Raw genomic sequence first — 27,862 nt, 5'->3', positions numbered from 1 at the left:
ATTCTCCAACAATTTAAAGCTACTAATTCTCTAAAGAAATACTTTTTCTGGAAGATGCCTACCTCATCTGAGCCATCTGCACAGTCATAGTCTCCATCACACCAGAATCTTGCTGAAACACAGTCTCCATTTGCACAAGGAAAATCTTTCAAAGTGCACGTTTGAGGCTCTGAAGAAAGGAAAGAAACAACCCTAGGTTTATTATAATTTCCTTTAAATATTTTACACATAAACCCCCCCAATCAATGAATAAATATGAAAAACTCAAAACAATTAGCGTGCAAATGATAAGGAGTGGTTTTCTGTGGGATTTTAACTAAATTTCACTTACATATAGTAAGACAGCAATGAAAATACTTTCATTACTTTCATACATTTGGGTTCCACTCAGTTTCTTTGCAAAATAACATGACGTTGAGTATACATATGTTATTAATTTCCACACATGTGTGTCATTGGAGGGTTTGTGAGATATGCACCAGGGACCAGAAATACATTTTGCATGTCAATATCCAATGAAATTAGAACTAAGCAGATTTCTGTCTTTCCACCACTCACTAGCACATCATTTATTACATATCTTTTAGAGTGTGCATGCCAAGAGTCAGCTTCCCCCGTGCTCAGCATTCAGGGGAATGGCAAATGGAACACAAAATTTGGTGTTTCGAATAAAATAAAATTTTTCACTACTGCTGACACAGAAACATTGGCAAGGGGGACCTCTGAGGGAGAGTCCCACAGGAGAACATCATGTGCTTTCCTCCTGAGAATGAGGACCACTCCAAATGACATTTTTTGGATGCTGGAGCATTAGACTAAAAAAAGGTAGAAGGTATTGGGGATTTAGGAGAAGTTAAACAAGTCTCTATATGCAATTTAGATCTGCCAGTCAGAGGGCTTGGGGAAAAAAAGGACTTAAAAAGCAAAAAAAGGATTATTTGTGGGATTATTTCCACCACAGGAAACAATGCATTATGTAAATGATGTAAAATCCAGAATAAGGATTAATTAGTAAAACCTTTTCAGCAGAGAGATGGGGAACAACAAATGACAGTGACTGAATGAAAGGAAGAAGGATAAAAAAAAAAGAGAAGAGACAGAGCAGACAGCAGCAATGGACAACAATAAATTGAGAAATGCTGAAGGGTCCTTTAGTGAGTTATGGAAGGTGCAAGCATTAATGCTTTTAAAAATGTACTACAGTGATAAAGAAAAGTAAACACAAAAGGAGAGGACTCAAACTGAGAAAAATTAGGTAAATACCAGCATGAGAATACACCACACACAAGTTACATGGATGCAACAAACTTGACTTCATGTGTTTTGGAGTTTTTTTTTGTTGCTGTTGTTGTTTTTTTTTTTTTTTTTTTTTTTTTTGTGTTGGCTGGTTGTTCTTTTCCCCCAGGATTTATAAAAAGCAAAAACTGTTCCAGGAAAGGAATAGTTTTAATGAACTTTTCCACTGCCTTTTTCCACTCTTTACTTCATAAAAAGATTCAAAATAACTCTGTTTGAAATTTTTAAAGAGAAATTTCATTTTTTTGGATAGGAACATGTTTTGAAGTTGTAGGAAAGTAATTTTAAAAGCACATCTACAGCAATTGCATCAATTCTCCAGAGATGTTATATTTCAGCAAATCAAAGGTTGGCATTTATGTGGCTCAGATTATATGCACACTACCTCAAATTTTCTTTCAACATGTAAGCTTTAGTAAATACTTGACATTTGATTCTTTTTGTTTTCAACAAGCCAAGAAGAAGAATTTCATGAGATGATAAAATATATAAAGGAAATAATTTGTGGGAAAAGTAATTCGCAAGCAAACAAAACATTTGACATGTTTCTATATTGAGTGGAAAAATACAAGCAAATACTTTTGCAATACTGTTAATAAATTATTTATAAGCAGAGATTTGATCCTGGAAAAAATGTACACAAAGAGCTAACTACTCAATTCTCTGTTTGCAAGAAATATTTCTTCTGCTGCTGTGATCCAGCTCTGTGATTTACATATGAACACAGAAAAGTACTTTTCCATCAGTGCTCAGATTGTCAGAAAGGAATGAGAATTAATACAAAACAATATTAAAGGAACAAGCATTAATGGACTTCTGAATAACCCATGAAGGACAACATTCCTTAGCTTCTGCTTTACCAAAACACTGAAACTCCTTCCCAAGAAAAGCATTTGCGATACAAACTTATCCCAGGACAAAATTAACTAATTTGTTTTCTTGGCAACTTGTAGAAGCAACAAAAGAGCATTAGGAAGAACTTGTAGGAGCACAAATATTTTTACACTGATTGAATTCATGTCTTGCTACAACATTATTGTGTTTGCTTTGCTTCAATGGTTACAGTGCCTTACATTTTCTTTAATCACATTAAATTAAAAAAATACTGGTGCCTTCTTTTTAGGTTAGATAGAATAAGATTCATTCCTATTGAATTTTCCTTTTTTGGAGTTTCCTGAAAGAGGAAACTCCATTTTTGTGGTAATTTGTTTTTAAAAATCCAAATAACTCTGAAAGCAAATTCTCCCTCCAGACAGATACTACCTCAGAAGAATTAAAAATGTATCCTACATTTCTTATTGTGGACCCATTACGTACCAATATCCAAGCCAATAACTCTTATTTCACAGCGTCAAAATATAGTTAAAGAACAACAGACTGTAAGACAAATAATGACAAAAGGTTTTGTAAAGAAAAATGCCTGACCTCCAACTGCTCAATAATCTGGTGAATTAAAAATAGATATTACAATTAGTTTACCTTTATCATTTAGTTACGTATCGCATTTCTTACCTCTGAAAAAGAATCTTAAACACTGTCCAGAGCTAAAGTGGTAAGCATTTGTTAACAAGGAATTTTGATCAAATACTATCTGCTCATTACATGTTAAAGGAAATAACACCTGAACGGGTGTGAAAAATTATTAGTGCTATATCACTGTGCCCTTTGAGACTTTGTTATGATATGAGCAGAAGAGTAAAGATCTTGCATGTGAAGAAATGCTAGAGAAAAGTGTAAATGCTTGAGCTGAATTTCTATAATTCAGTGAATTCATTCCTCATTCTGGAGAAACAACTCATTTTCTGATATAATTCCCTGACAGCCTTTTGTATATTATATTCATGGATGCCATGAACAATTTATCTCACTGTGCAATGTAACTTATTTGGTCAAATGCTTTTAAACTTCTAATTTTATATGTATTTGTTTCATTACACTTTATTCTGTAAGTGGCTTGATGATCTATAAAAATTTCACACAACTATTTCAAAGAGCTCAACAGTATTATGTAGCCTCCCAGTGCTTCCAAGATTTTGGATTTTAAAACTATGCAAGCCTGCTGTGTTTAATTTAAACAGTAGAATCCACAGCTAGAATTTAACTATGCATTTGACAAGCAAAAGTAAATTTTAAAAAACCCTAACACCTTTTTTACCTGGGTACTGTCAACTCACTAATTCCATCCATTACAATTAATTACAATTTTTTTTTATCTTCAAGTCTAGAGAACAACCAAGAATTGAATATATAACTTAGCTATTAATATGGACACAAAGTTGGCTAACTGAAGAATTTTTTTTTTCTTAGAAACTTCAGATTATTTCTCTCTCATTATTTGAACTTTTTGATATCACTTTGTAGTATGATGATCTGAACTTTAAGGAAGATAATTATTACTGCTGGGTCATACACATAGCTAATTCCAAATATGATACTCAACACTTATTTTGCCAACAGCAGCAACATTTTGTGGAAGCTTTTGTTTTTTCCTTTTTTTTCCAAATTTTCAAACTGCCCAGTCCTGCAGACTAACACCATCACAGCAAAACTATCACTCTCTATTTGATTTCTACATGAGAATAAAAACATAAAATAATTTCTTGCTACTTGTAGTACAGAAAACTGACACTAATAATCAATCCCTAAGTAAAATCTCCCACAAAGCTAAGAAAGCTTTTGTGTGCCAACCCCCCTGGGGTACAACAACAAAAGGCTCTGAGTGATTACTGAGCCACATTTTCCTTATTTTATGTAACACTTGCATATGAGAACCACAGCACTACTGCTTGCAGTAATAAAGCTCACAACATTTTCAAGTGCAGGGAGTAATTACCAAGCAGACAAATCCACTTTAACCTCCCAAGCTGAATGAGACGCTCTGTACCTAGGGACACCACATCTTGGACTGCAGAAAGGGGCAGCAGCATTCACTCAGCATTAGAATGCCTAATTTATGAAACTTTTTACATCACCCCCTTGAAGATACTAAATATACACTCATGGTATACAATCAGGAATGTGTATTGAAGATTATGTGCAAGAAAAAGATATTAACTTGGTGCATTTCCGAGTAAAAGGAAAAAAACCACAGCAATTGTCAAGAGAAGGCACTTCAGAAGTATTTAGGGAATGTCCCTCTTGAAATATTCTATAAAGACAGTAATTATTAGATAAAAGCATTACAAATTTTTCATTTCTTCCTGAGACCCAGATGGAAATTAACTCCCTGAAAGTGGTATTACAGAGATTTATTAGGCCTTCAGGTTCCTCATGGGTAAGAGAGAACTGGGTAACTGAGCTATTTTGAATAACCACATCTACTTCTCAATGCAATTAAATACTAAAGAAATTGACTTCTCAATATGAAACAAGGCAAATCATCTCAAGAATACAATGAATATAACGAGCAGGCAATGTTTGATCAAAATTCCCTGTTAAATGCTTATCACTTCACTTTTGAACAGTGTTTATGATTCTTTTTTAAATATAAGAAATTTTTGATATGTAACTAACTGATAAAGGTAAACTAATCATAATATTTATTTTTAATTTACCAGATTATTGAGCAGTTGGAGGTCAAGCATTTTTTCATAGCTGATACAGCTATTCATAAGACTGAACAGAGTTTGAGAATTACAGGAAGGGACATTTTCAATTGTGGTCAGCAGATCAGAGGGTGTTGAATGAAAATACAGGTGTTTTATAAAAATTAAGAAGTTTTCTCTTGCACGCTGCCAAGCTGACTCTGTTCTAACATGGACCAAGGTAAAAGTTACTTACTACAGTTTTCTTCATCAGAATTATCTCCACAATCATTCTGGCTGTCACATCTCCAGTGATCTGGAATGCAGTTGTTGTTTTTGCACTGGAACTCATGAGGTCCACAAGTTTTTTTATCTGTAATTAGGGTGAGTAATATTTACAGCATTGAAAACAAAGAGTCAAAATGAGAAAGACTCCCACTAAAATCATTATAAGATTACTGGATACATATAAAGATGAGCAACCATAATATTTGAAATTTTACTTTAAGGAATAATTTATCTCTCATCACATTCTTTAAACATCTATTTATACATTCACACCTTAATCTTAAATTTGATGAATTTAAAATATGCAGTGCATAAACTATCATATAAAGTCTAAAAAATATGAAATTCAGAAAGGGTCACAAGAGAGGGTATAAGTACACTGAATCTCAAGAACTGAATTCACTTTTCCTTGAATTTATCTGTAAGAGTGCCCTAAAAAAGATCAGGTCACAGTAAACCACTAAAATATTGATTTGAAAAATGTACAAAATATGTATTTCTCAAAAGTTACTTTGACATATAATAATTTAGGACAGGAAATTTTTGCACTTTGATTTAAATTTTTATCTACTGATGGATTGGATGTTACTCATATGAGGTAAAACATTACAAAGCCTATAGTGCTGAACTGAGGGAAATTTCCTTTTCAATGAGCTTTTCTATTTACAGAGGAGCATTGGAAGCCTCTTTAGAGATACATGAACACCCGAACTCCTCCAGCAGGTAGGAGCTGCCTCTGTGTTTTCTGTGAGCAGCTCTTGAACAATTTGTTCAGATTCTAAGGACTGAGATGAAATGAAGTAAATTAAAAAGTTATCAGTGACATTTTCACTGGGGGGAGGGAAAAAAAAAAGTTTGCTTTGTAAAAGCCTCAATGACATATTTAAAATTACATGTCACTGTGATATTGCACTAGAAAATGTTTAAATTTCTGTCAGGAAAAGTCAAAACATGTCAGAGCAGCTTCACTCTGCTCTCATGGCAACCCCAGGGCTGCTAATGACTGACAAACAGCAGTTCCAATCAACTGATTCCTCTGCTGCTGAACCACAAATTAGAGGTGTTAATGTGATGCTAGGGGCCAAATGTTGCATTTTGTCTGTTGCTTCAGGTGTGGCTCTGGAACCAGATTGATCAAATGACATTTGAGTACCAAGACTGGTGTTGCAGCTCAGTGGTGTGCACTCAAAAATCTGATCACTGCAATTCTGTCTTTTATGTTTGCTCCTTCTTCTCTGCCAACGTCACAATTGCAAGAAGTTTTCTCCCAAATTATGTTTTTCCCCATGATATTTTTTAATATTACAGTCTATGATACTTGCATCATAATATTTCAAATACCTGCACTGGAAAACAATTAAAAATATTTAGTATTACAAAATATAAAAATATTCCTCCCAAACTTATCACACTCTTGTATTTTCATTCTGTAGCTCTGCAAAGGATAAAGTCTCAAACTTGAAATCCATCCTATGTTTATTAAAACACTTCCACTAAAGTCTGCAATCTTCCACAAGAATATTTGCCCATAAAATGAATTGTAGCACTAATGAAAGATAACATCACAGCAACATATAAATATTCTATTTACCCCTCCACATTCAGTAGAAACTCCAAGATCTAATCAGTAATACACAGAGCCAGAGATGACACCCATTCATTTCAGTTACCTGAATATGAAATATATATTTTGTTACTCTTCATAAAGAATTATTTAGTTCTGAAGCATACTAAATCCACTTTGCACCATTTCCTTTCCTATATATTTGAAGAAAATCTAGATTTTTTTAATTTATCCAACCTTAACCTCTGATTGCTACTTGAATGTTAATCTTTCTCTTCATGCTTTACTCCTACCAAACATAAAGGAATACAATTTTTAAAAATACAAAACATTTTGCATGTTTGTAAGGCTCTCCTTTCTTCACAAATATGAAAACTTTATTTTTCCTCAGGGCTGAACGATCTCGTGTAGCAGCTTACAGCTGACAATGTCTTACAAACCAGATTTGCTTGTCTTGTATTTCTTTCTTCACATATATGAGAAGTGAGGGAAACACTGGGATACCAGGGGTAGGATATAACAAAGAAGAACATTTGGGAAAGTTTTGTAACAATTATCTGATCTTTGAGAATGATGGATTCAGTCACTCAAAGGAAACAGTGCCAGACCTTTTTTATTGGGAATTGTGGAACCATGAAAAGCACAAAGGAGCCCACACATGTTTTGTCATCTCTGCCTTCAACACTAAATTGCTTCCTCATTTTTCTTAAAATGAGACCCCCTTAAAGTGTGAAAGTTCAGATAGAAATGGTGCAAAGGAGCAAGCACTGATAACTCCATTTTCATACTGCTCTCTTCAAATTGTTATTAAGAGATTCACTGACCTGCTGTAACAGGCACAGCCTTCCTTAGAAATTTGTGTGATCAGAGGGAGCTGCGGATGCTGCTGAACTGAACTAGGATTTTATTTTAGAAATACTTCTAAATGAGCATGAGAAAAACAGGATGAAGGCTAAAATGGAGAAACAAAACCAAAACAAGGCAAAAAAGCCCATCTGCACCCTAAACACATTTTGATTCAAATATCAATCCCTGTGAATGAAAGCACTAATTTGTATACATTGCTCTTCTTTGGGGATTTAAAATCCATACATTTTCATGTGTGTGCATTTGGTGTGTGTGTCTGAGTGGGATAAAATCCAAAACTAAAAGGAATTTGCTTTTGATTCAGAATCAGCTGGCTGTCCTAGAGCTTGGCAGGCTGTCACCCATGCTGGGTACAGGAAATTATAAACCTGTTGAAGGAAGTTTAAGATTATGTAATGCATCCTTCGAGTGCCTCAAAGAAAATATTCTTTATCATCGGGAAAAAAAGCTTACTTTTTTACTTTCACAGCTAAAAATAAAATCAATATTTAAAAAAAGTGAGAAAGAAGAAAGCAGTCATGCCAATGTTGACACCTCAGGAAAATAAAGACCTGAAACATATATAACCTTTAAAGACTATTATAAAATCACTTTCCAAGACCACATACAGCTTTCTTCAGATTCTAACTCAAACTAGTCCATTTTAATGTAAAGTATCAGAGTTGTGAGCAAGGACTAGCATAATCTAATGGCTTTCTTTAATTGCCTGGACTGTTAGCACCAATGAACTCTGTCTCATGTTCTCTGAGAAACACCAGACACTCCTAAAGAAACCCACGTTTCCTGATTCTACCTCGACTGTCTGAGTTGGAAAGCAACCACAGAAGAATAAATACATTTACACTGCTTCTAGAAGTGTACTCAGTGTAACATCTCCAATAACACACAGCAGCAGAAGTTGACTAAGCAAAATACATATGGCCATGCAGCACTCAAGCAAAAAGAGATTATTTTACACAAGTTTTGAATTGCAGACATTTTAGAAATGAACTCCAAACAATAACAAATTAGTGTTACATCAACATATGTAGATCCTTTTTATACTCATTCATATACTTCATAGAATTTAATTCTACCAAACTTTGTACATAAAAATAACAATCTTTAACTTGAAAAATAAAATGCAGAGGACCAAACTGTGTTGAAACTACTGTCATTGTAAGGTCATTTAACCATATTTCAAATGCTAAAAATATGGAAAACTTCAAAATATGATTAAACACACCCTGTTCTTGTCAAGGCTTAGCTGTTCCATGTGTATGCAACCGTGTTTGGCACAGAAATTGTGACTATGGATAAATTATTCTGTCTCCTCCAACACAAAAATCAAGAGCAGTGTATGCAGCCAGGAGATTAAAAATAAACATGTGGGTGTTTTAGCAGGGAAGTGCGTGGTTAAGCTGTGGGACACCTCGCTGCAGCACGTGGTGAAAACTTTACAAAGGCAGAAAAAGTGAAATCTATGATGAATTATTGTACACAGAGACATATTTGACTGACAATGTCTCTGATTCTCCAGTTGTTAGAGGATTGTGGAGTGTCCCAGGGAAGTCTCAGTGTGGGCCTGCTTTGCTCACATATTCCTGCCCAGAGACAGGACAAAAGTCAAGCTGACTCTCAGATATGAACCAACACCTCCAGCTGGATATGTTGTGATTTGAAGAACCTTTTAAAGAACCTTTTAAGCTTGGGACTGCACACATTACTTCTCTAATCTTTTTAGCCATGTGAGTAATTTTTATTCTAACTATTGTAAAATAATGGCTCAGAGTGAAGTACTTATTCTAAACACAATTTTTCCTATTTACTGTCAGTATTATTTCTTTTTCTCTTTAAAAAAAATAAATTGTGACTTGAGCGTATTACTAGAAGAAATATTTTACGACCATTTGTGCCACATCAGTTGGGTGTGCACAGGTTGGCCAAAATGTGAATCCACAATTTGGAAGCTTGTAATGCTGTCCCAGTTGGAAAGCCACAGCATGTTGGAGATCCAGGTGATGTGGAATGGTGGAGGAGAGAGTAGCTGTGACGTAGATCAGAAAGTGAGCAGTGCAGGGCTGCTTCAATAACAGCCCAGGAGTGGACATGGAGCTCCACCTCCTTTGCATTCACTGTTTCTTCAAGATAAACGATTCCTTGGACTGTAAACTTCGCACCACTTGACAGGAGTAACTATTTTCCCCATCCTGGCAATTCAAACAATGGTCTTGGATTTTCAGTGCTGAGAAAGTTCATTTTCCCAGCCATATTTGCCACCTTCAGCATTTTTTATATACTCATGTGTCAATTATTTGAAACACATCCGTGGAAAAGCATCTCAGTGCTTTGTCCTTGACTGCAGCCTGTAGTTTTGTTACTCTGTTGTCCCAGAGATAAACCTGTCCAGACACAGGTGTTTCATCAAACCATTCACTGATGTGTGGATGAATAATGGTGAGAGCTTTAAATGTTCCATATTTGTCTTGTTCTCCTCCACCTCAGACCATTTTTCTGTTTTTTCCTTTATAGACCAGTCTTGGAAGTTTCACAAGTGTTTCTGCACATGGTTAGTGTGTGTCTTGCATCGACATCCATCAGGGAATTTCCAGCAGTACTGATCCACTTTGCCTCTGATTGTCTGTAATCCATTTCCCAGGCAGAATATTTATTATTTTCTCTAATTATAACAGTAAGAGCTGACTCATAACTCCCTGGAGCTCACAGAGAGAAGTTGGCCACGTCAAGTTAGAAACTGCTCTGAACCTTTCTATACCATCAGTCTTAACTACCAGGATTTGCAAATTATTATATTTTCACTATTTATGAACTTCAGCAGCAATTAAGTACAGACTGAACTGATAGAAACTGGATAACTATATTTAAAAATAAAGAACATAACCTTATCCTATGACAGCCACTACATTCTGTGCCACTTCCCTGACTCCAAATGAGAGCCTCATTTGCAGCTCCTGCCAATAAAGAAGTTGTACAACAGGAATTTATCAACTACTCATACAAAGATTGCCATTCAGTAAGAACTGGATAAGCCAGAGATGTTCCAGTTAGGCATTATCAAACACTGAAAGAGGATATACAAATTGGGAAGATTATTTCCTTTTGCTAAAAAAATGTCAAGCCACAGCAACAGATGCAGGACCACTGGCATACTCACCACAGTTTGCTTCATCTGACCCATCTGCACAATCTGGGTCTTCATCACACACCCACAGCTTGGAGATGCAGTGTTTGGTTGTTTTACACTGGAAGTGGTCTGGAGAACAACTGTTTTCAGCTTTAAATAAAAGAATTCCAGATCAAGATTAGAAATTTCTGCTAATATTTAAAACATGTGTTTTAAAGAAAAAAAAAATTAATGATTCAAGAATCAGAAACTGGATATCTCTAGCATAATTTATATAATATCTGTAAGAAAAAAAACATTCAGGTTTATACTGTTTATAGTTTTGTCATTTTCTTATATATTATATTATAGAAACATTAAGGTAAAAGAAATATAATGAGACAATATGAATATCACAATGAATATATTGTGATGAATATATTGTAAGGAATATATTGATATTCTTTTAACAGCAAATAGACTTACCATAGATAGAATCAAACCACTTCAGCAAAAATCAGACAAGCTTTTTACCTTACCTTTCTAAAATGCCAGTTATAAATTCTGAGAGTCAGTGTATAAGACTAAGGCAGCTCTGGATGCTTTGATCAAAAACAGAATTAAAATTATGCATGATTTTTGTGAAATTCTGAGCTCTGTTAAATTGGGCAAATGTTGAGAAAAGCCTGACAAATATTTCACTTTATCAGTTTAGAACAACAATTTTTGATTGAATCCTGCAGCAAGAAAAAGATGCAAAGATGCAGCTGAGCTTTCAGCCTATTCTTTAAGGATGGTCTAAGTTAGAGTTTAACTGCATTAACCTCAGAACAGCCATTTAAAAACAAAACAGATCCTCAGTGCACACATGTGATTCTAGATGTTCTTTAGAGATGAGTATATGTACCCCAAATAATTTTAAACTGAACTGACCATAGGAGAGAAACAGGAAATGTTTGATAAGGTTTTCCCACATGAATGTATGTCCCACCTTCACCTAAGGAATTCTGTAGTGCTTTTAAAAACTTTCCTACCCCTGTTGAAAAGCAGTTTGCTCCCTGATATTACCATTCTTGTCTCTTGGGTTTGGCAAGACGAAAAATTTTAGGTTTGCTAAAAGTTGGTGTATTATTTCTTTCAGTGTCACATTTCCATAGACTTGGGTATGTTCCTAACTGTACCACAACAAATAATTCTGATCCTCAGCTAGGACACATCACCAGGGGATTTCACAGTGCTTTACAAGAAACACCAGCACAGTGACCTTCACTGGACATTTGGAAAGCCTTCAGTATGAAATGTGACTTTGAAAAAATCACCTGGTAAGCAAAACAGAACAGTGGCAGACTTAAAAAAAAAATGATTTTATGGATGCCAGACTGGTGACATTAGAGTGAGAGAGAATCTCACCTGTTACCTGTCTTGTGCCAGGAGCCCAAGTCAATATGAACTCACAGTCCCTGAACTGTAGACTCTGCTGCTCTGATTTAACTTCTGCCAACTACACCTCAAGGTGTTTGGGAGCCTTCCATGTACCATGTGCAGTTCTTTCCAGGGGGAAAAAGTAATCTCCCTTATCTTTCACAGGAGCTTTCCTGATCCCTCTTAATCAGTTAAGAAATCCAACATGCAAACCTATATAAAATGCTTTCTGCAAAACTTGTATTTACATCTCTCCCGAGAAGTTTGGAAGGCAGCCATCAAACATGACCATCCAAAAAGCCTTTCTATCCTTAGCAACCCTTCTCCCCTTGCAGAAGGATTTGTTCTTTGCAGAAATTCAGCACATGCAAACCTTGAGAAAGCTGATCCAGAACAAGTAGCTCAGATCAGCAGCAGATCTGAGCAGTGAAATCAATAAAACACAGAGCTACATTTCAAGGCAACCCCATCATCTTTGTTACAAAATGATCAAAGACACAAACTTATTCAACAAATTTCCATTATAAATCTAAAAATATTTTCTCCACTTATATCTAAGAAATGTAAAGTGAAAATAAATGTGTGAAAAGTAACTTGCACTAAAAGCTGAGTTGCACTAAATGGAAATCCAGTTACATAGATAAATGAATGAAATCCCCAGAGAAAGGGGAACAGAAAAGGTAAAAATAATCAATGAAACAACAAGAATGTAAAGGAGCTTTGGATCCACAGCTTTTCCAACAAAAGATTCTGAAAAAACATCTTTTTCCATTGTAATGTATTGCTGCAAGGCATAGCAGATGAAAGCTCAGGAATATGAGTCATTTGTGAAGTGGTTCAGAGTCAAATACGTGTTTCAATCTCAGTCAAAAACCCAATTAAATGCCTGAAATTGTTTATACTCCTCTCTTCTTTGCAATGACTTTAAATTTGGAGTTAATAAATTTCATTTTAGCTTGCTTTTTTGTCTATGAAGCATTGCACACCAGTCCTGTGAATTAACTGTTTGCACATTCTCGAATTGTTTTATATAGAGGACATTTACAGTGTTTTACTCCAGTTCCCTGTTTAAAACCAGCTGCATAACTGGTTCTCTAAGCATAAATTCTCCAAGCATAACTTACGACAGTCTCTTTCATCTTCTTCATCACCACAGTCATCCTGGCCATTGCATCTCAGGTTTATTGGGATACACTTCTGGTTCTTTGTGCACTTGAATTGCCCCGACAGACACACGTGTGTGTCTGTAAATTATAAGAAAATTAAAAGAGCAAGTTAAAATGATTAAAAGTTGAAAAGATTCAAAACTTCAAAGGTAGATGAAGAAAAATGCTGTTTGTTGACAGTGTGTGAAATATGACATTTAAAGCAGTTTGGCCTGTTTCTGAAGCCTGCAGTGTATACAAGCACCTACCACAGTTCAGTTCATCAGAATTGTCCCCACAGTCGTTCTCTCCATCACAGATAAAGGCTGGAAGAGCACAAAGCCCAGTTCCACACTGGAAACGTCCTGGCTGACATCTGAATTCAGCTGGGAAAAGACAAAACGGCTTATGAATACACCAGAGCAATGTTTAAAGTCTCAATATTGCTTTTCTTACCCCATGGACTAATCCAATATACCTATAAACTTGTATTTCCTTTATAATCTTAATCTGAGTATATATTAGTAATTAAAGGGTACACATAAGATTGCAAGACTAATTTCAAAGTCTGATATCTTTAATTTGTGCAGCTCTAGTTACAGTGCTAATGACACAGAGTGAAAACCCCCTGCAGGTTGAAGCTTACCAAAGGCTCAACAGAGACCTGCAATTTCAGATCTAAACACTTGAGTTCAAGTCTGCTTTTAAGAAACTCTCTATCCCACTGTAATTTTATTTCTCAAGGAAGGAATTGTTCCTTCTCCAGCCACTGTCATTAGAAATAATGAGCAATTACGTACCTCTACAGTAATATTATATATAAGTATAGAATAGCTTAAAATAAAAACTTATGTGGAATGATTACACATGGTAAAATTTGCTTCAGAGGCCTCTGTAGCAGGAGAAGAGAACTAATTATAAAATTGCAAAAATTTGGGTGAGGGATTTCAATACAAAAATTCAAATTAACTGTTAATTAACTAGAAGACTGTGGAATACACCAAGTTTTTTTTCAAATATAAGCTTAAGGGAGGGAAGCAAGGATCACAGGGAGAGCATTGTTGTTGCTCAGAAAGCTGCAGTGAAGAATAATGTGTGTCTAAATGTCTACAATTGCAACAAAACACACGCAAATGAGATTGGAATCCCACACTTTTTTTTATTACACAGGAAAAAAAAAAAAAAAAAAACAAACCCAAATAAACCTGTCAGGAGTTTGTATTCATGCAAAGAATTCCACAACCTCCAAGTAACAGCTTCAAAATTAAAATCTTTAGTGAAAACGTAACTGAGGCGAAGTAAAGGTTTGAAAGATGAAAAATATGTATGATTTTCCAAACACCTCAATAGACTCAGAGACCAAGGAGCATAAAGTTGTGCTGCAAAAAGAAACGTCCACAAAAATCCTCTTCCTAAACCTATTTATGAAGCGTTCTATCTGGTTTGGGCCCTGCTGACAGAGGCAGACCCCAGAGCTGGCGCGCACTCACGGCACTCGGCGGGCTCGTCGGAGCCGTCCCCGCAGTCATCCACCGTGTCACACTTCCACCAGAACGGGATGCACTTGTCGGTTTTGCAACGGAACTGCGAAGAGGAAAGACCAGCAGCAATAAACTATTTCATGTTGACATTAATTCATTTGCTTATTTATTTATTTATAAGGATGGATGGCGCAGATTATGACAATAAGCTCCGCTGTGAGACAGGGGCTGAGAAATTTAACTCAAGGTAGAAATCAATTTTGGATTGAGCTGGAGTCTGCTGTTTAAACGTGTTTAGTCTGTTAACTTTTTGTGCTTGCAAAAGAGAAACAAAGAGCTTCTCTGCAAACAAAACAAAGGTGATTCAAAGCTACTTAGAAAAGAACACAAGCATCCAAGCTGAAGAGAGATTAAGAGGACTCCACCGACCTTGGGGCTAAAGCAGACAGAAAAACTGAATCTGGGTTACAAGCACCACATTACAGCTGCATGACTGAAGAACTGTGCAGGCTCATAAAAATTGATAAGACAGTTTAATACATGCATATGCAACAGGTGAGAGGGATAAAATACACTCAGGAATTTTCAGAAGTACACGTGTCCTTTAAAGGAAGCTATCCCACATGCGCCCAACGCTAAAATAAATCATAGCGACTTTACAACTCTTACAAGTTGTGGAGTGTTTTTTTCAGCAAATCAGCTGCTTGAGGCATTGATGCATCAATAATTTTCTGGCTGTTAATTTTACAAAACTTGTGTTTTAAGTTTTGGCACTGAGGTTGCCAAAGTGATAAAAATCACTGTCGTTTCAATGACTGTGTTATGCTGGCTTACAATGCCCTAATACAAACTGCTCATTACATTTTGCTGTATTCTGTGATTTCATTCTTGAAGGTCTTATTCAAAGCAAACACTTCAATTCTCACTTTTTGCAGACTGTTGAAGCAGACAACATCATTTTTCCAGATAAACCCAAACACTCACAGTTGAAAAGAGCCTTAATGTGTGGTGTTGTGTACAGTATTGCTTACATTGTTTGAATTAAATGAAAAAATCAAATGTAAAGCCTTACAGACTTTCAAAAGGATAAAAAATCTGTAGAAAAAAAAGAAAAATCTTTTGTAGGAAGGCTGTGCATTTACTCTCTACTCAGGTGAGTAGAGTATTTTGTTCTGACTGAAAGAGGAATGCAAACAAAACAAATGGTATAAACTGATGTCATTTTCTAGGGCTAAACCTAATAACTGAGTACATTATGAGGCTCATTTCAGGGACAAAAATCTGGGTAGATTATCAGTCAGCTTTTAAGAAATGTTGGTTTTCCTACCTGCTGTCTCTGTGAACACAGAAAGGAAGGAAAACAGAAGATTTAGAAAGGCAAGATATTTCATTTTCTGTCTGTGGGCAGCTTTTTTCACATTTTAAAAATCATTGATTATTCAATAAAGCTGTATTTAAATGATATAATAAATTTGGAACCTTAGCTCAGTTTATTTTTTCTGCCAAGGAAAATTAGGATTTCAATGGCATTTATGATATAGAACCTATAGTTGGAGCTACATCATTCCTGTAGCACCTTGAGGGACCTGCTGTGTAACAGGCTGGGCTGAGGGGCAGCTGTTACTGCCCCACACAGATCTGCAGCTCAGAGGGGTCAGCAGGAGGCAAACAGAAACTCAGACAATTGCCATTCTTTGTCCTCTTCACGTGCTCTGCTCACCAAAAGGGACTTCAGGCTGCCAAAATGGCATCAGAAAGTTATTTCCAGGAAATAGACACTAACTCTGAGATGTTGTTATGAAAATACTTGCATTCCCTTCCAAACTCAGGACACAAAACCCTGCAAAATCAGGTATCAGGGTCATATGGGTCTTAAATGGATGGATTTTTGGTGTCCAAGAGTCTAATGGGATTTGTATTAAAAAACTTCTCATGCCAGATGGGCCAGCACAGGATGGTCTGGAGAGGCAAGGTCAGTTTATGGACCATCCACGACTCCTTCCCATCAGAAATAGCCAAAGGTGGCTGTGCTGTCAAAAATTAAGACATCGTAGGAGCAGCTCTGATCTGACAGCATCATCTGAAAATCTTAAGGAGAGACAACTTTTTGCCACTGATCTCTGCATCTGATGCCATCAGACTGATGAGTTATCAAAGAGTAAACAGATTGCAAACCTGGAAAAAAATTATGAATAACCAATGCCAAGCTCAAACTTCCTGTCTGAAGCTGCCTCTTTCACATAATTCTGCTCTCCACTGTGGTGGATAAAATATTGCTCCTCAAGTGTCCAAGATGTGATGCTATTTCTTCAATTCATATTACCACTGAATTAATTAGAGTGGAATGGAGCCATTCAGACAACTGTTAGTATATAAATTCACTGTGGTATAAGCTTCTAGTGTCACCTAAGGAATTTTTTTAAGTGTCTATTTTTTTTAAGCTAAATTTGAGGAACTAGGTATGGGGCAAAATTGTTAAGAAATTCCCAATTTTAGAAGTGATATACATCTTAAGAAAACAGAGAAAGTCAAGTCTCTTAAATAAGATTATTATTTGAGTGAAACTGTGCCTCTTTTATTAAGATGGCCACTGCCCCCTAAAAATTATGAGTAAAACTATTTTCCTTAATGCTGGAAATCATTACCATGCATGTAGAACATTGTAAGAAGTCATTAGCACACCTCTAATAAAAAGGAACTATTAGAAAATCAAACTACTAAAAATATTTTAAAAGCCATATGTACTATAACAATCAACAATTTCATTGTCTGGTTAGAACAATCCAAAGGCTTTTATCAAAGTGGTTCTCTTATATGAAATCAGTATGTTCTACTTATTTACCTTACATTTTAAGAAAAAAAGTAATAAATTTTTCCTTTAAGTAATAGGGAATACAGTTTAGTGTTTTAATTGATGATTTTTTTTTCCATTTACATATTGGATTATTTTTAACACAAGTCTATCATTTTCCAATCCTTCTAACTAGACTGAGCTTGTCTTTTTTTAGTGCAAAATTCATTCATGCATCCCAAATCACTGTTATACACACTTAGTATTTGGTATTTCAGACAAATGTTTTTTCAAGGCTATTTTTACAGGTTTAGCAGCTGTATTTTTTCTGGTGACTGGCAGGAACACCAACATTTGAAAGTGAACAAGTCCCATATTCTCTGGAGAAAAAGCCATTTGCAAGTGTTTCCCTCTAACAGCCTTGGAGACGAAACGCTCTGCGGAATCTTGTCCAACTGGGATTCCTGCTTCATATAATATATGATTTAGACGCATTTGCAGAGGGCTTTGGCCACAAACCATGGCAGGCAGGGCATTGAGGGGAGGGGACACCTGACCAGGCCACGGTGGGAAGAGTGGGCTCATGGGAGTTAGTAGTATGCTAACAGAGCCATCCTATATTTGGTCAAGTTTCCAGTTCTCCTTCTCTCTTGGTTCAGGACTTTTTTCTTATAAGGTCGTGTTCTGAGCTCACCCTCCTGACTGGACTTTGTGCCCCAAGACCTGGCTGCGTTTGCCCTGCCCAAGGGGATTTTGGAATCTAGCTCTGTTCCCTGCACCCCGTTTGTTATTAAAGTTTTTATTTTCCAGGCTAGATCCATCACTCCCGTTTCTCTTCCATGAGCCAGCTCCTCCCGGCTTAGCCATGCAAGGAGACCACTGTGAGCTTTCAAGCTCACAACGCTCCAAGTGCCCCTCTGAGTGTTGAGCTCCTTTTGAAGCTCCCATTCCCTGGGTGAAGCCAGCATTCCCTGTTCCACAGCAGGAGCAGAGCAGTCAGTCCGCAGGCAGGCCGTACCTGGCTGGCGGTGCAGTTGGACAGGCACGTCCTGTTGTCCGCGGCCAGGTAGAAGTTGGTGGGGCAGGCACACGAGTGCAGCTTGTCAGGGGCCAGCAGGCACAGGTGGCTGCAGCCACCGTTGTTCAGCGTGCACACGTGTCTGGACACTGTGGACAGAAGAGGGGAGGTAGATCAGAGCCTCTTATCTTAGCACGCTTTGGGGTATCTGTTTTATGGAGGAGGGAAATTGTGTGCCATGTTCTGTCTTTACAGTGCAGTGTCTCAGATCAAAAACCCACAGAGGCAAACTCTTCCTGCTGCCTTTAAGCTGTTCTCTGTTGTATGCAAAAATGAATTATTACCATGGTTGTAAGTTCAATACTGAAAGAATGAGAGGAAGAAAAGACCTCTTTTTTTTTTTTTTTTATAATGTGAGGAAAATTATCTTATCTAGGTCAATTGCCAAATAGCATTCAGTTACAATTCAAATACTGTGATATCAGCAGATAAGACAGAATCATACCACTCACATTCTCTGACATTCCCTCAGTCTAGCAGTATTCTTCTGAAATATTAACACTTTTCAAAGAACTGGGTTAAAAGTTTTCAAAACACACTGTTCCCCTCTTAAAAAATGGTAACTTGTACTGAAATGCAACTTAACAGTTTACTTTCAGTCAGTATTTAGGTTAATTTTTAAGCACATAAATTATCTCTCGACTGAGCAAGTTTTGTTAGATGTATTTAATACTGGATGTGCTTAAAACATTAATCACAGATTTATGTTTAAAAATGATCATGTGAAAACTTCCACAATCTGAAACAGAACAGAAACAATCATTGCAGATAAATGAGCATGCAGTACCTCAGCACATGGCTACTCAGCCAAATACCTCCATGTGCTGCTTGGAAAGCAGAGACAGGATAATTACCATCAGGCTGCCTGTAAGAATGATACACCTGGATGTCTGTGATGGTGTGCCACGAGTTAATCAGGGAGAGCCTGTCCGAGCCAGAGGTTTTGTGGGCACGGCTGAGGGATTTGGTTTTCCCGTCTGTCCAGTAGATGTAGTCTTCAAACAATGTCAGTGCAATCACCCCTGGGATGTCTTGATTAGGGACTGGAAGGAGAGATGCTCAGATTAATGTTCACCCTTGGGAAAGTGCCAGTTAAAATATTCCCCACTGCCCAGGCTGGCAGAACAACTGCTATGGAATGTCCAGAGGATAATTATGGTGAGAACACACCAGCAGCAGAGGGTCCTTTATTACCAGATACAATGAAGGTGGATGGAGGACAAGCTCTACTTGCTTAGAATTTGTTGGCCTAGTCAGTGTTAAGGAAATGAAACAATTTCAGTTCCAAAAACAACCTCCAGATTTTAAACTAAAGGCACATCAAACTTTAAAATAGTAAGCACCAAATATAACTTTCCCTACTCTTTGCATAAGCGATATAAATTGGGTCTTTTACTGGAATAAAAGTTATTAGAAAACATTTAGAACATAACATATACATCTCCTGATGCTCTGTGTTTAGTACCCTTTCACACAATTAATAGCATTTTATTTCATCAAAATATACTGACAAGAAAGACAGGAAGTCTTGCAGTAAGAGGAAATATTGATAATTTGTAGCATCACCAACCACACAATATAAAAAAATAAGTCCATAGCTACAGTATCAGAAAATTATGAGCCAACATTATTTGGAAAAGGATGAAAGGACAAAAGGGAGTAAAAGCTTTGGAGCATTCTTTATCCTTCAGTATACTCCTTAACCTGAAGTATTTGTTTTTGGTAAACAGTAACTGAATGCTGCCTTTCTTTTTTCCTCCTTTAAACATCAATAGTAGTAATCATAGACGTCACAGGAGAATATCTGACCACAATAATTAATTTGTAAACGATAATCTTTTGTTGTTGAATCACCTAATTACTGTTAGAGGTGAAGAGGCAGAGCACAGCAGCTGACTGTCACGTTTAACCAGCACATCTTTAACACCTTTACCCTGTTTTCTGCATCTTTTTACCTGAAAACTGTCGACATAGAGTAGGCAAATCTAAAGTTCCCATTGGAACAATTTATAGCTCATTGAGATCTCATGACTGGTACTGAGTATATGGAACAACTTAGAAAATTCAATTTTCTATCCAGTAGTCCTCCCTGTACTGAACTCCAGTGCAGGGCATGTTGCCCTCTGGTCAAGAGGCCTGAAATTATTTTCCTTTCTTGTATGTCTCCATGAACCACATCTATCACAATGAAATAAGAATATGATATTTTTGAAAGAGCTTCAGAGCATTTCCGAGAAATCAGTCCAAGTCCAAAGAAATCTTGGCAATTTTAACCTTAACCCTCATTACAGAGGCAAAGTTGCCACAGTTCCATACAGGGTACAGTACAAGAAGAGCTCTTATATCTTCTGTGATTTGTAGAGTCCCACTGTGTAATGTTTCCAATGAGAAACACAAACCTGGCTGACAGGAGAAGCAGGATGGGACATCAGAAGCTGCTGCCCTGAATGAGGCCCCGAAATTCACCATAAAACTAATTATTTTAATTTTGCTTCAGTTCTGAGACAGTATTGGTTCATATAAATTATGACCCTTGCTTCTACTTTTGGCACCAAATAAAAGAAGTCAAAAGTCCCACTCCAGTCTCTCTAAAGACAAAAAATATGCTATTTTATCAGTCAGTTTTCTCTTTTTCTGATCAAAGTTAAGATTAAAATCAGAATAAGAGGGCATATAAAAGCATTAACATTCATGAAGAGATTTACATAGAAAAAAATTATTTTGATTTCATCATCTTTATTATTCCCCACCAAAGAAAAATACACCTAATAGTCATCTTTATTTTGGATATCCAGGAAGCAAACCCCATAGCCTAAGCATAGATATATGAATAAATGCTTATTCTTTGCTTTTGTGGATGTTTGTGGGTGACCAGACAATTTATCCTGCCTTCATTGGATTAGACATACATCAAAATCCAGATGAAACTTTGTATTGATGAGCTAAAGAAGATTCAGGAGATTACCAAACACTGCCTGAATTGGCCCATCACACTGCATTAACAGGAAGCCAAGTGAAGTGTGTGGCACAAAATATTAAATAGTACAGTTAGAACACTGCACAGAAGAAAATTGTTCATTGACTCAAGTACAATTTTCTTTTATTTAAAAGAAAAATAAATTCTGCAAGTACCAGGTTTAAAAGCTTAACTCTTTCAAGCTTCTTAAAAATAAACACACCTTATCAGGAACAATGCAACAAATAATAGAGACTCTTCTTTTTATGTTCTTTAAAATAAGAATGACAAAATATATTTGTTTCTAAAAACTGGGTTTTCTATTATTACCATTTATAGGTATAAAGTTGGAACTGTCAATGGCATAACACTCACAGATTCAGGTTGCAATTTGTCCTGTCCCTATTTTTATTTCTGAGCAACTCTGTAATTTTAATGGTCTTCTGCATTAACTTTTCATTAGGTCACAATCAACACAAACTTGCACCATTAAAAGCTGTAAAAGCTAAATGTATTCTGTTGTGAAACATAGAGAAAGTTATTAAAAAATCAATTAAGAAAGCAATGAATAGTACACATATATGGAAATAAAAATCCATTTGAAGTAAAACAGAACGTAACTACAGAATGACTGGAAAATATTTCTTATAAAAATTCTACACTGACCATAAAAAGATAAAATTCTTATAAAAGAAGAATTAAGAATAATTACATAACAGAAAAACTTATAATATTTCTTCTAAGCTGATCATGAAACTCATTGTATTTTCTTGTAGAAAATATGCCTGTAAAGCCTGAGAGAGTTTTCTGAAAACAGGCATTGAGTGGCTACCAATTCTGACTTACTTTACTGTTTAAGGAACAGTTCTATTGGAAGGAATAGTTCTAGTCTATGAAGGAATAGTTGTATTCATAGCTGAATACAAATTTTTTTTTGCCTTTTAGTATGTTATAAGCATGGAAACATCAGAACTGTTGACATGTAAGAGGTTCTAGAATTTATAGTTCCCATTAACCAAAAAAAAATGAACAGAAAATTGAGGTCATTTTTACATCTGATTATCTGATGGAGCAGTAAAAATGCTCCATAATGCTCTTTATTCTTTGCCTTTGAGGATATCAGTGTTTCACACTGTCCAAAATTTCAGGCAGTGAATACTGATTTTTTAGAAATGTATGGAGTAGTAGAAACACCCACTTCCTTTTTTAACTCTTTCCTGTAACTCCAAAAAAGCTTTAGCTGATTGATCTCAACCTAAGTGACATACAGTACTAATCCTGTGTGTCTAATACTAGTTATTAACCCCATTTAATAATAATTATTAACCCTACAGCAAGCTCTGTGGTGTGAATCAGTTTTAAACAGGAGAGGAAGACTCATTGCTCCTCTTTGGCAAGCACTGCAAAACCAGATAATTTTGTATGAATTTAAAGTGAAGGCAGGTTCGTGACAACAAAGCACCTCTCTTTCCTCTGCATCAGCTATTTGAGAACATTTTATCACATTGCAAACCCATTAGTAAGAAAGGAATATATTCTGTTAAAGCTAAAAAATTTACTTTTGTGATTCCTTTCTCCACCACAACCTCCTCCTCTCAAAGCTGGGCAAGTTCCTTGCAATTCCTCCTCTTCTTACAAACCTGCTGCCAGCTCTGATTCTCTGGTGGTGTCTCACTTTATCCATAAATCGTGGATTTTCTGACACTGAATGCTAATCCCAAACAGTGCTTGACCAACCAGGTAGATGAGAAAAGGGGTGAGAAAGAGGAGGCAGAAAGGAGAAGGAATGCACACGCCTTTCAGAAAGCTGCAGAAAACAGGAAGAAAAAACTCAGGCAGGTAATAAAGGGAAAAACAAGGAGGCTTGTAACAGATCAGAAGTGGTGTGAAATAAAAATTATTAGATACTTGAGGACAAAATGACAATATATAACATAAGGAAGAGAAAGTGCTGCATGAACTTAAGAGAAGTGCCACAGGAGATTATGTGATTATGTTGACACATGAGAACCATGACAGACTTAAAATATCTGTGTCTCTCTCCCCTACTTACAAATTTTGTATGAATTTTGATCCAAGAATATAAAGTCATAGGCTGTAAGTCATATTTGTGATACAAATATTTACTTTTCTCTGAAAAGTGAACTCTGCGTCCCTTATATTTTCTGAGCACATTTACTTAAGCATAAAAAAAATGTTCATTTTATTTCAGGAATGAAAATCATTCCATCTAGGATTCCTGAGCTACAAAACCTGAAGGCATACAGAAGTGAAGCCCAGCTCCCTTGGCTCTTACTGAAACACAAGTTTTTCCAAAAGTAAAAGCAAATACAGTAACTCAAATAATAATAAAAATGGCCTCATTGGCAGGTGGTAAAATCAATGTATCAAGAAAAAGTGTCCTTTAAAGGACAAATGTTGACCCCTTCTAAGAGAAAAACAAAACCAAAATTATCAGTGTCCAATCATGTCCAGACGATGTGTGATCACTTCCAAGACAGAAAGGGATGTGTCTCTTCCCTTTCCAAAAACAAGGGACTGCAACCTTGCCCTGCCCTTGTGCAAAATCTACAAAAACAGAAGAGGTGAAAGATTCCTCTTAGGCTCTTCCCAAGAATTCACCCTGTTATAGAATGCCAGTGCTAGGAAGCAATTGCTAAAAGTCATTAATTGTTAAGCAACAATTTAAATTACTTTCTAGCTCCCTCTGGCATTAGAGCAGTTTGTTTTAGAATTTTGGCATGCAAACACAGAAAATTTACATGGGTGACCAAACCTGAAAAAACAGGCTACACTGTTTTGAATTCCACTCCCTGAAAATTAAGTTCTGAACTGCAATAAAAGAGAAATAAAAATCCTACTGACATCTCGATCTAAATGGAACCAGTGGTAATCTCCCAGGAAGGGTTACAAACCCTCCAAAGACAAATTGCATCGAGGAAGAACACTTAATAACAAAATAGCAATTAAACCTACAAAACCAAATAAACTTGGAGATTGCTGATCTCTTCTGCAGCAATTCCTGGCCCTCACTGTCCCCTTGCCAAGTGAACTCCCTTGTAACTGTTTCTGTCTCATTTTACATTCAACTCGGAGCCTCTCTGAGACACAGTCAATACTTTTTTATTTCCTATACTACTTATTCCTGATGCTTGCTTCCTTTGATAAAGAATTTGAAGTGCTTAGTCCATAAAATTAATAATGAATAATGACAATAAAATTATCTCTATTAAGCTTGTGACAAAGTGCGTAGTTCTGACAGATATAATTAAAGTATATTACATCACATTATATATCACATTAAAATACTGTATTTTAAAGATATTTTATAATCATTATTACATTTATGAAATTGACACTTGGTTTAGAAACCTAAACCTATCAAACTCAATGAACAGAAAAAAAAATATTAATGGAATATATAGATTAACTCTATATAAAACTATATATATATTATTTTTATAGTTTTTAATATATATATAGTTATATATATAGTTTTAGGGTGTTATTACTCATATCTTTAATAACATGTCCATGCATAAATATTTCTTTCTGCAAAATTAATATATACATCACACATCCAAATTGGGTTAAGTACGGAAGATAAAATCCTAGCATTCAGTGGTGGGTTATTTTGCCAGTATAAAAATGCAACTGAAACAATGAAAACTGAGAATATTTCAGTACAGCAAACTCACACAAAACTTGTTATACATCCCCAAACTGCTATCACTAAAGAAGCTGGAAATTTAGCCTTAAATCTAAACATCTTAAAGTACTAATGTGCTTGAGATATTAAAGTTCATGATTAGATATAACAACACCATGAGAATAGATGCATAAATTTTTCAAAATCTGCCCATAAAACCAATTGATAAAAACTAGGAATGAAATATTTTATTGTCCCACTTTAAAATGTTTTATTACCTTTTTTAATTCACTGTGAGCAGTTGTTTATATGCCAGTTACCCCATGGCAGTACAGAGCAGTAATAAACTACTCTCAAATATACACAAGTCACTATTTGAGTAGAACAACTGTTTGTGCTAGTGAGTTTTAAAGGTTTTTTAATTATTTTTCAGATTTACAGAGACCTTCTGCCTGCCTGCCAGCCCCTCACCTTAGACTCCTGTCTTGCTGCTGGTTTTCATATCCATTCCCAGAGACCCCCAAGCTATTCCTTCTTTTTTCTTTCCCTCTCCTGCCACCATCCAACTGTGAGGACATAAACCACTGGGCCACTTTGGTTTATCTCATCTATCTTCTACTGAAACCATGGGAGCTGTTCAACACAGCAGCTCCCTTGATCAAAATCCTCCCCTTTTCCATTGTGTTGATTGGAACAGGGAGAAAACAGAGAATCTCTGGTTTATGTTCTCTGTCCTGATTACCCCCTGACAGGAACAGCTGCATGGTAAGTAATGCCCATCCCTTAAAATTTGTGATAGCTCAAGTCCAACTCATGGAGAAGTTTCAGGTATAGTGAACTATTTTCGGAAGTTTATAATCTAATTTGAGCATATTTCACAAGACCAGCAGAATATACAGAAACCAAACTGTTGGCAACCTTTGATGCCTCAGGTTTTAGCTTTTATATTTTTCAGGTTCTGTGCTACTGTAGTGTGTGGGTCTGGGCTTCATATTAGAGAACAGTAAGCTCTCTTCTCAGAATGGGTAGACAAAACAATTCCTTCTCCAGCTGGGGACCAAGGACAAATGATCCAAATCTCAGGCCCAAGAGCACAAACAACGCAGACAGAACAGAGAAAAACAAGAAGGATGAGACTTCATAACCTAAAGCTATAAGTGGAGAACTAACTCCAATATGCAAATAGACAAGAACTTATAAAAATGAGAGACCCCGTGTTCAGTCGTGCATTTTGTGACCATTTTGGTTCATCTTGGGTGTAGCCCTGACTGGTCTCTTGTACTGCCCAAGGTGGATCCATTGAGGCCTTCTAATAAATCCCTGCTTTATTCTTTAATTCTGTCCAGTCTCTGTTCTGGGTCAGCTTTCATAAGGCATCACCTTCATAAACTGGTCTTCATAAATTGGAGACTGGGCAACCTTAGAGTAAAGTAACTGTGTGAACTGCCTTAAATACAGGTGAATCTGAACAATTTCTCCTGAATATTGTCCTTTAAAAGAGAAGGGACCCAATAAAATAAAGTAATCAGATTTGGCAAGACATATGGATTGGAGAATTTTATAGGAACAATTATGAAAAGTGAATCCAGAAGTCAATAATGGAGAGGAAGCAATTATCAGTTTGTGCCATCAGATGTGGCTATAATAAATAATTCTATAGACTCTTCAAAAGTTGGGAAAAAACTGTTGCCATATCAGAGCTACTTCTCATCTGCTCTGAGAAACAAACCCTCTTTCAGACTTCTCTAATTTTTGAGCTATGAGAACTTCCAGTATAAATCTAGAAGGAATTGGTTACTGTAATCTTTTAGATCACTTCTACATTAGGACAATTTTATGAACAATTGGGCATATTCTCTTTTAAAACTCTGGTTTTAATTCTGGTTTTTAATTCTGTCAGAATTAGACACAAATACCCACTTCCTACCTGCAAACCCCTTACAATGAGCAAATTTTGAAATCACAGGCACTAAAAATGAAAGTGGTTGTAATCTCCAAACCCGTTGTGCTCGTTACTTCAAAACTTGCATTCTCTCCAATTCTGAGAATTGCAAACATTTAGGCAGAAGCTGTCTCAAGAACAGGGTGGTTTTTTTCAAATTGAGTTACTCCAGGGAAGTTATTCTCTGTTAACTATATTACACCTAAAGAAGTAATTTAATAATAATAATTTAGTTAAAGTGCAACATTTTTCCATTGCTAATTTCCATGCCTCTGTCAGATGAATGAATGAAGTGCCCAACTTTTTGTTTTTACTGTATAAACCAACAACTTGAAACAGTTTAAGACCTAATCTCAGAGAAGTTTCTGTACTTCCTAAATTGGACTGTCAGATTTCCCTTTTACAGTTTCATTATACTGAAATGCTGATCTTCAAAGAGAAATGGGGGAATGCAGGCAGCTCTGGGATTTAGGAGCCCTGAAGGTTGGGAAAACCTGCATGGAGAACCAGATACCCAGGGAACTGTGAAGCCTGCATCTCTTCTGGGTGGTGGGAACAGAGAGCAGTTAAGTCTGACAAATTCTTAAATTTTTAATTTATTTTTTTTTTAAGCTCACATAAGTAAACCAGATTAGTGCTTCAATACTTGCTTAATCATTTACAGTGTATAACATTTGTGAATGCTGCAGTGCTGAATTGACTAAGCTCTAAAGACAGTTTATATAACCAAGCATTAAACTTCAAACAGCCCAGCAA

At 36.1% G+C, this 27,862-nt stretch overlaps 1 protein-coding gene across 1 annotated transcript in view; it reads right to left on the bottom strand.

The window, feature by feature from the left end:
- Positions 1-27,862, bottom strand: part of LRP1B (LDL receptor related protein 1B) — a 633,449-nt gene that overhangs the window by 63,037 nt on the left and 542,550 nt on the right. The window contains exons 61-68 of the mRNA XM_068195161.1: positions 19,414-19,602; positions 18,500-18,648; positions 14,700-14,793; positions 13,479-13,595; positions 13,189-13,308; positions 10,694-10,813; positions 5,077-5,193; positions 63-169 (exon numbers count right to left, since the gene is read on the bottom strand). Of these exons, the coding sequence (XP_068051262.1) occupies positions 63-169; positions 5,077-5,193; positions 10,694-10,813; positions 13,189-13,308; positions 13,479-13,595; positions 14,700-14,793; positions 18,500-18,648; positions 19,414-19,602 (1,013 nt within the window). The remainder of the gene's footprint in view (positions 1-62; positions 170-5,076; positions 5,194-10,693; positions 10,814-13,188; positions 13,309-13,478; positions 13,596-14,699; positions 14,794-18,499; positions 18,649-19,413; positions 19,603-27,862) is intronic.

This window comes from Anomalospiza imberbis, chromosome 7 (genome assembly GCF_031753505.1).
Source record: "Anomalospiza imberbis isolate Cuckoo-Finch-1a 21T00152 chromosome 7, ASM3175350v1, whole genome shotgun sequence".
Classification (NCBI taxonomy): Eukaryota; Metazoa; Chordata; class Aves; order Passeriformes; family Viduidae; genus Anomalospiza; species Anomalospiza imberbis.
Note: the sequence above shows the minus strand (reverse complement) of the source record. Positions and strands in the feature narration are given on the sequence as shown.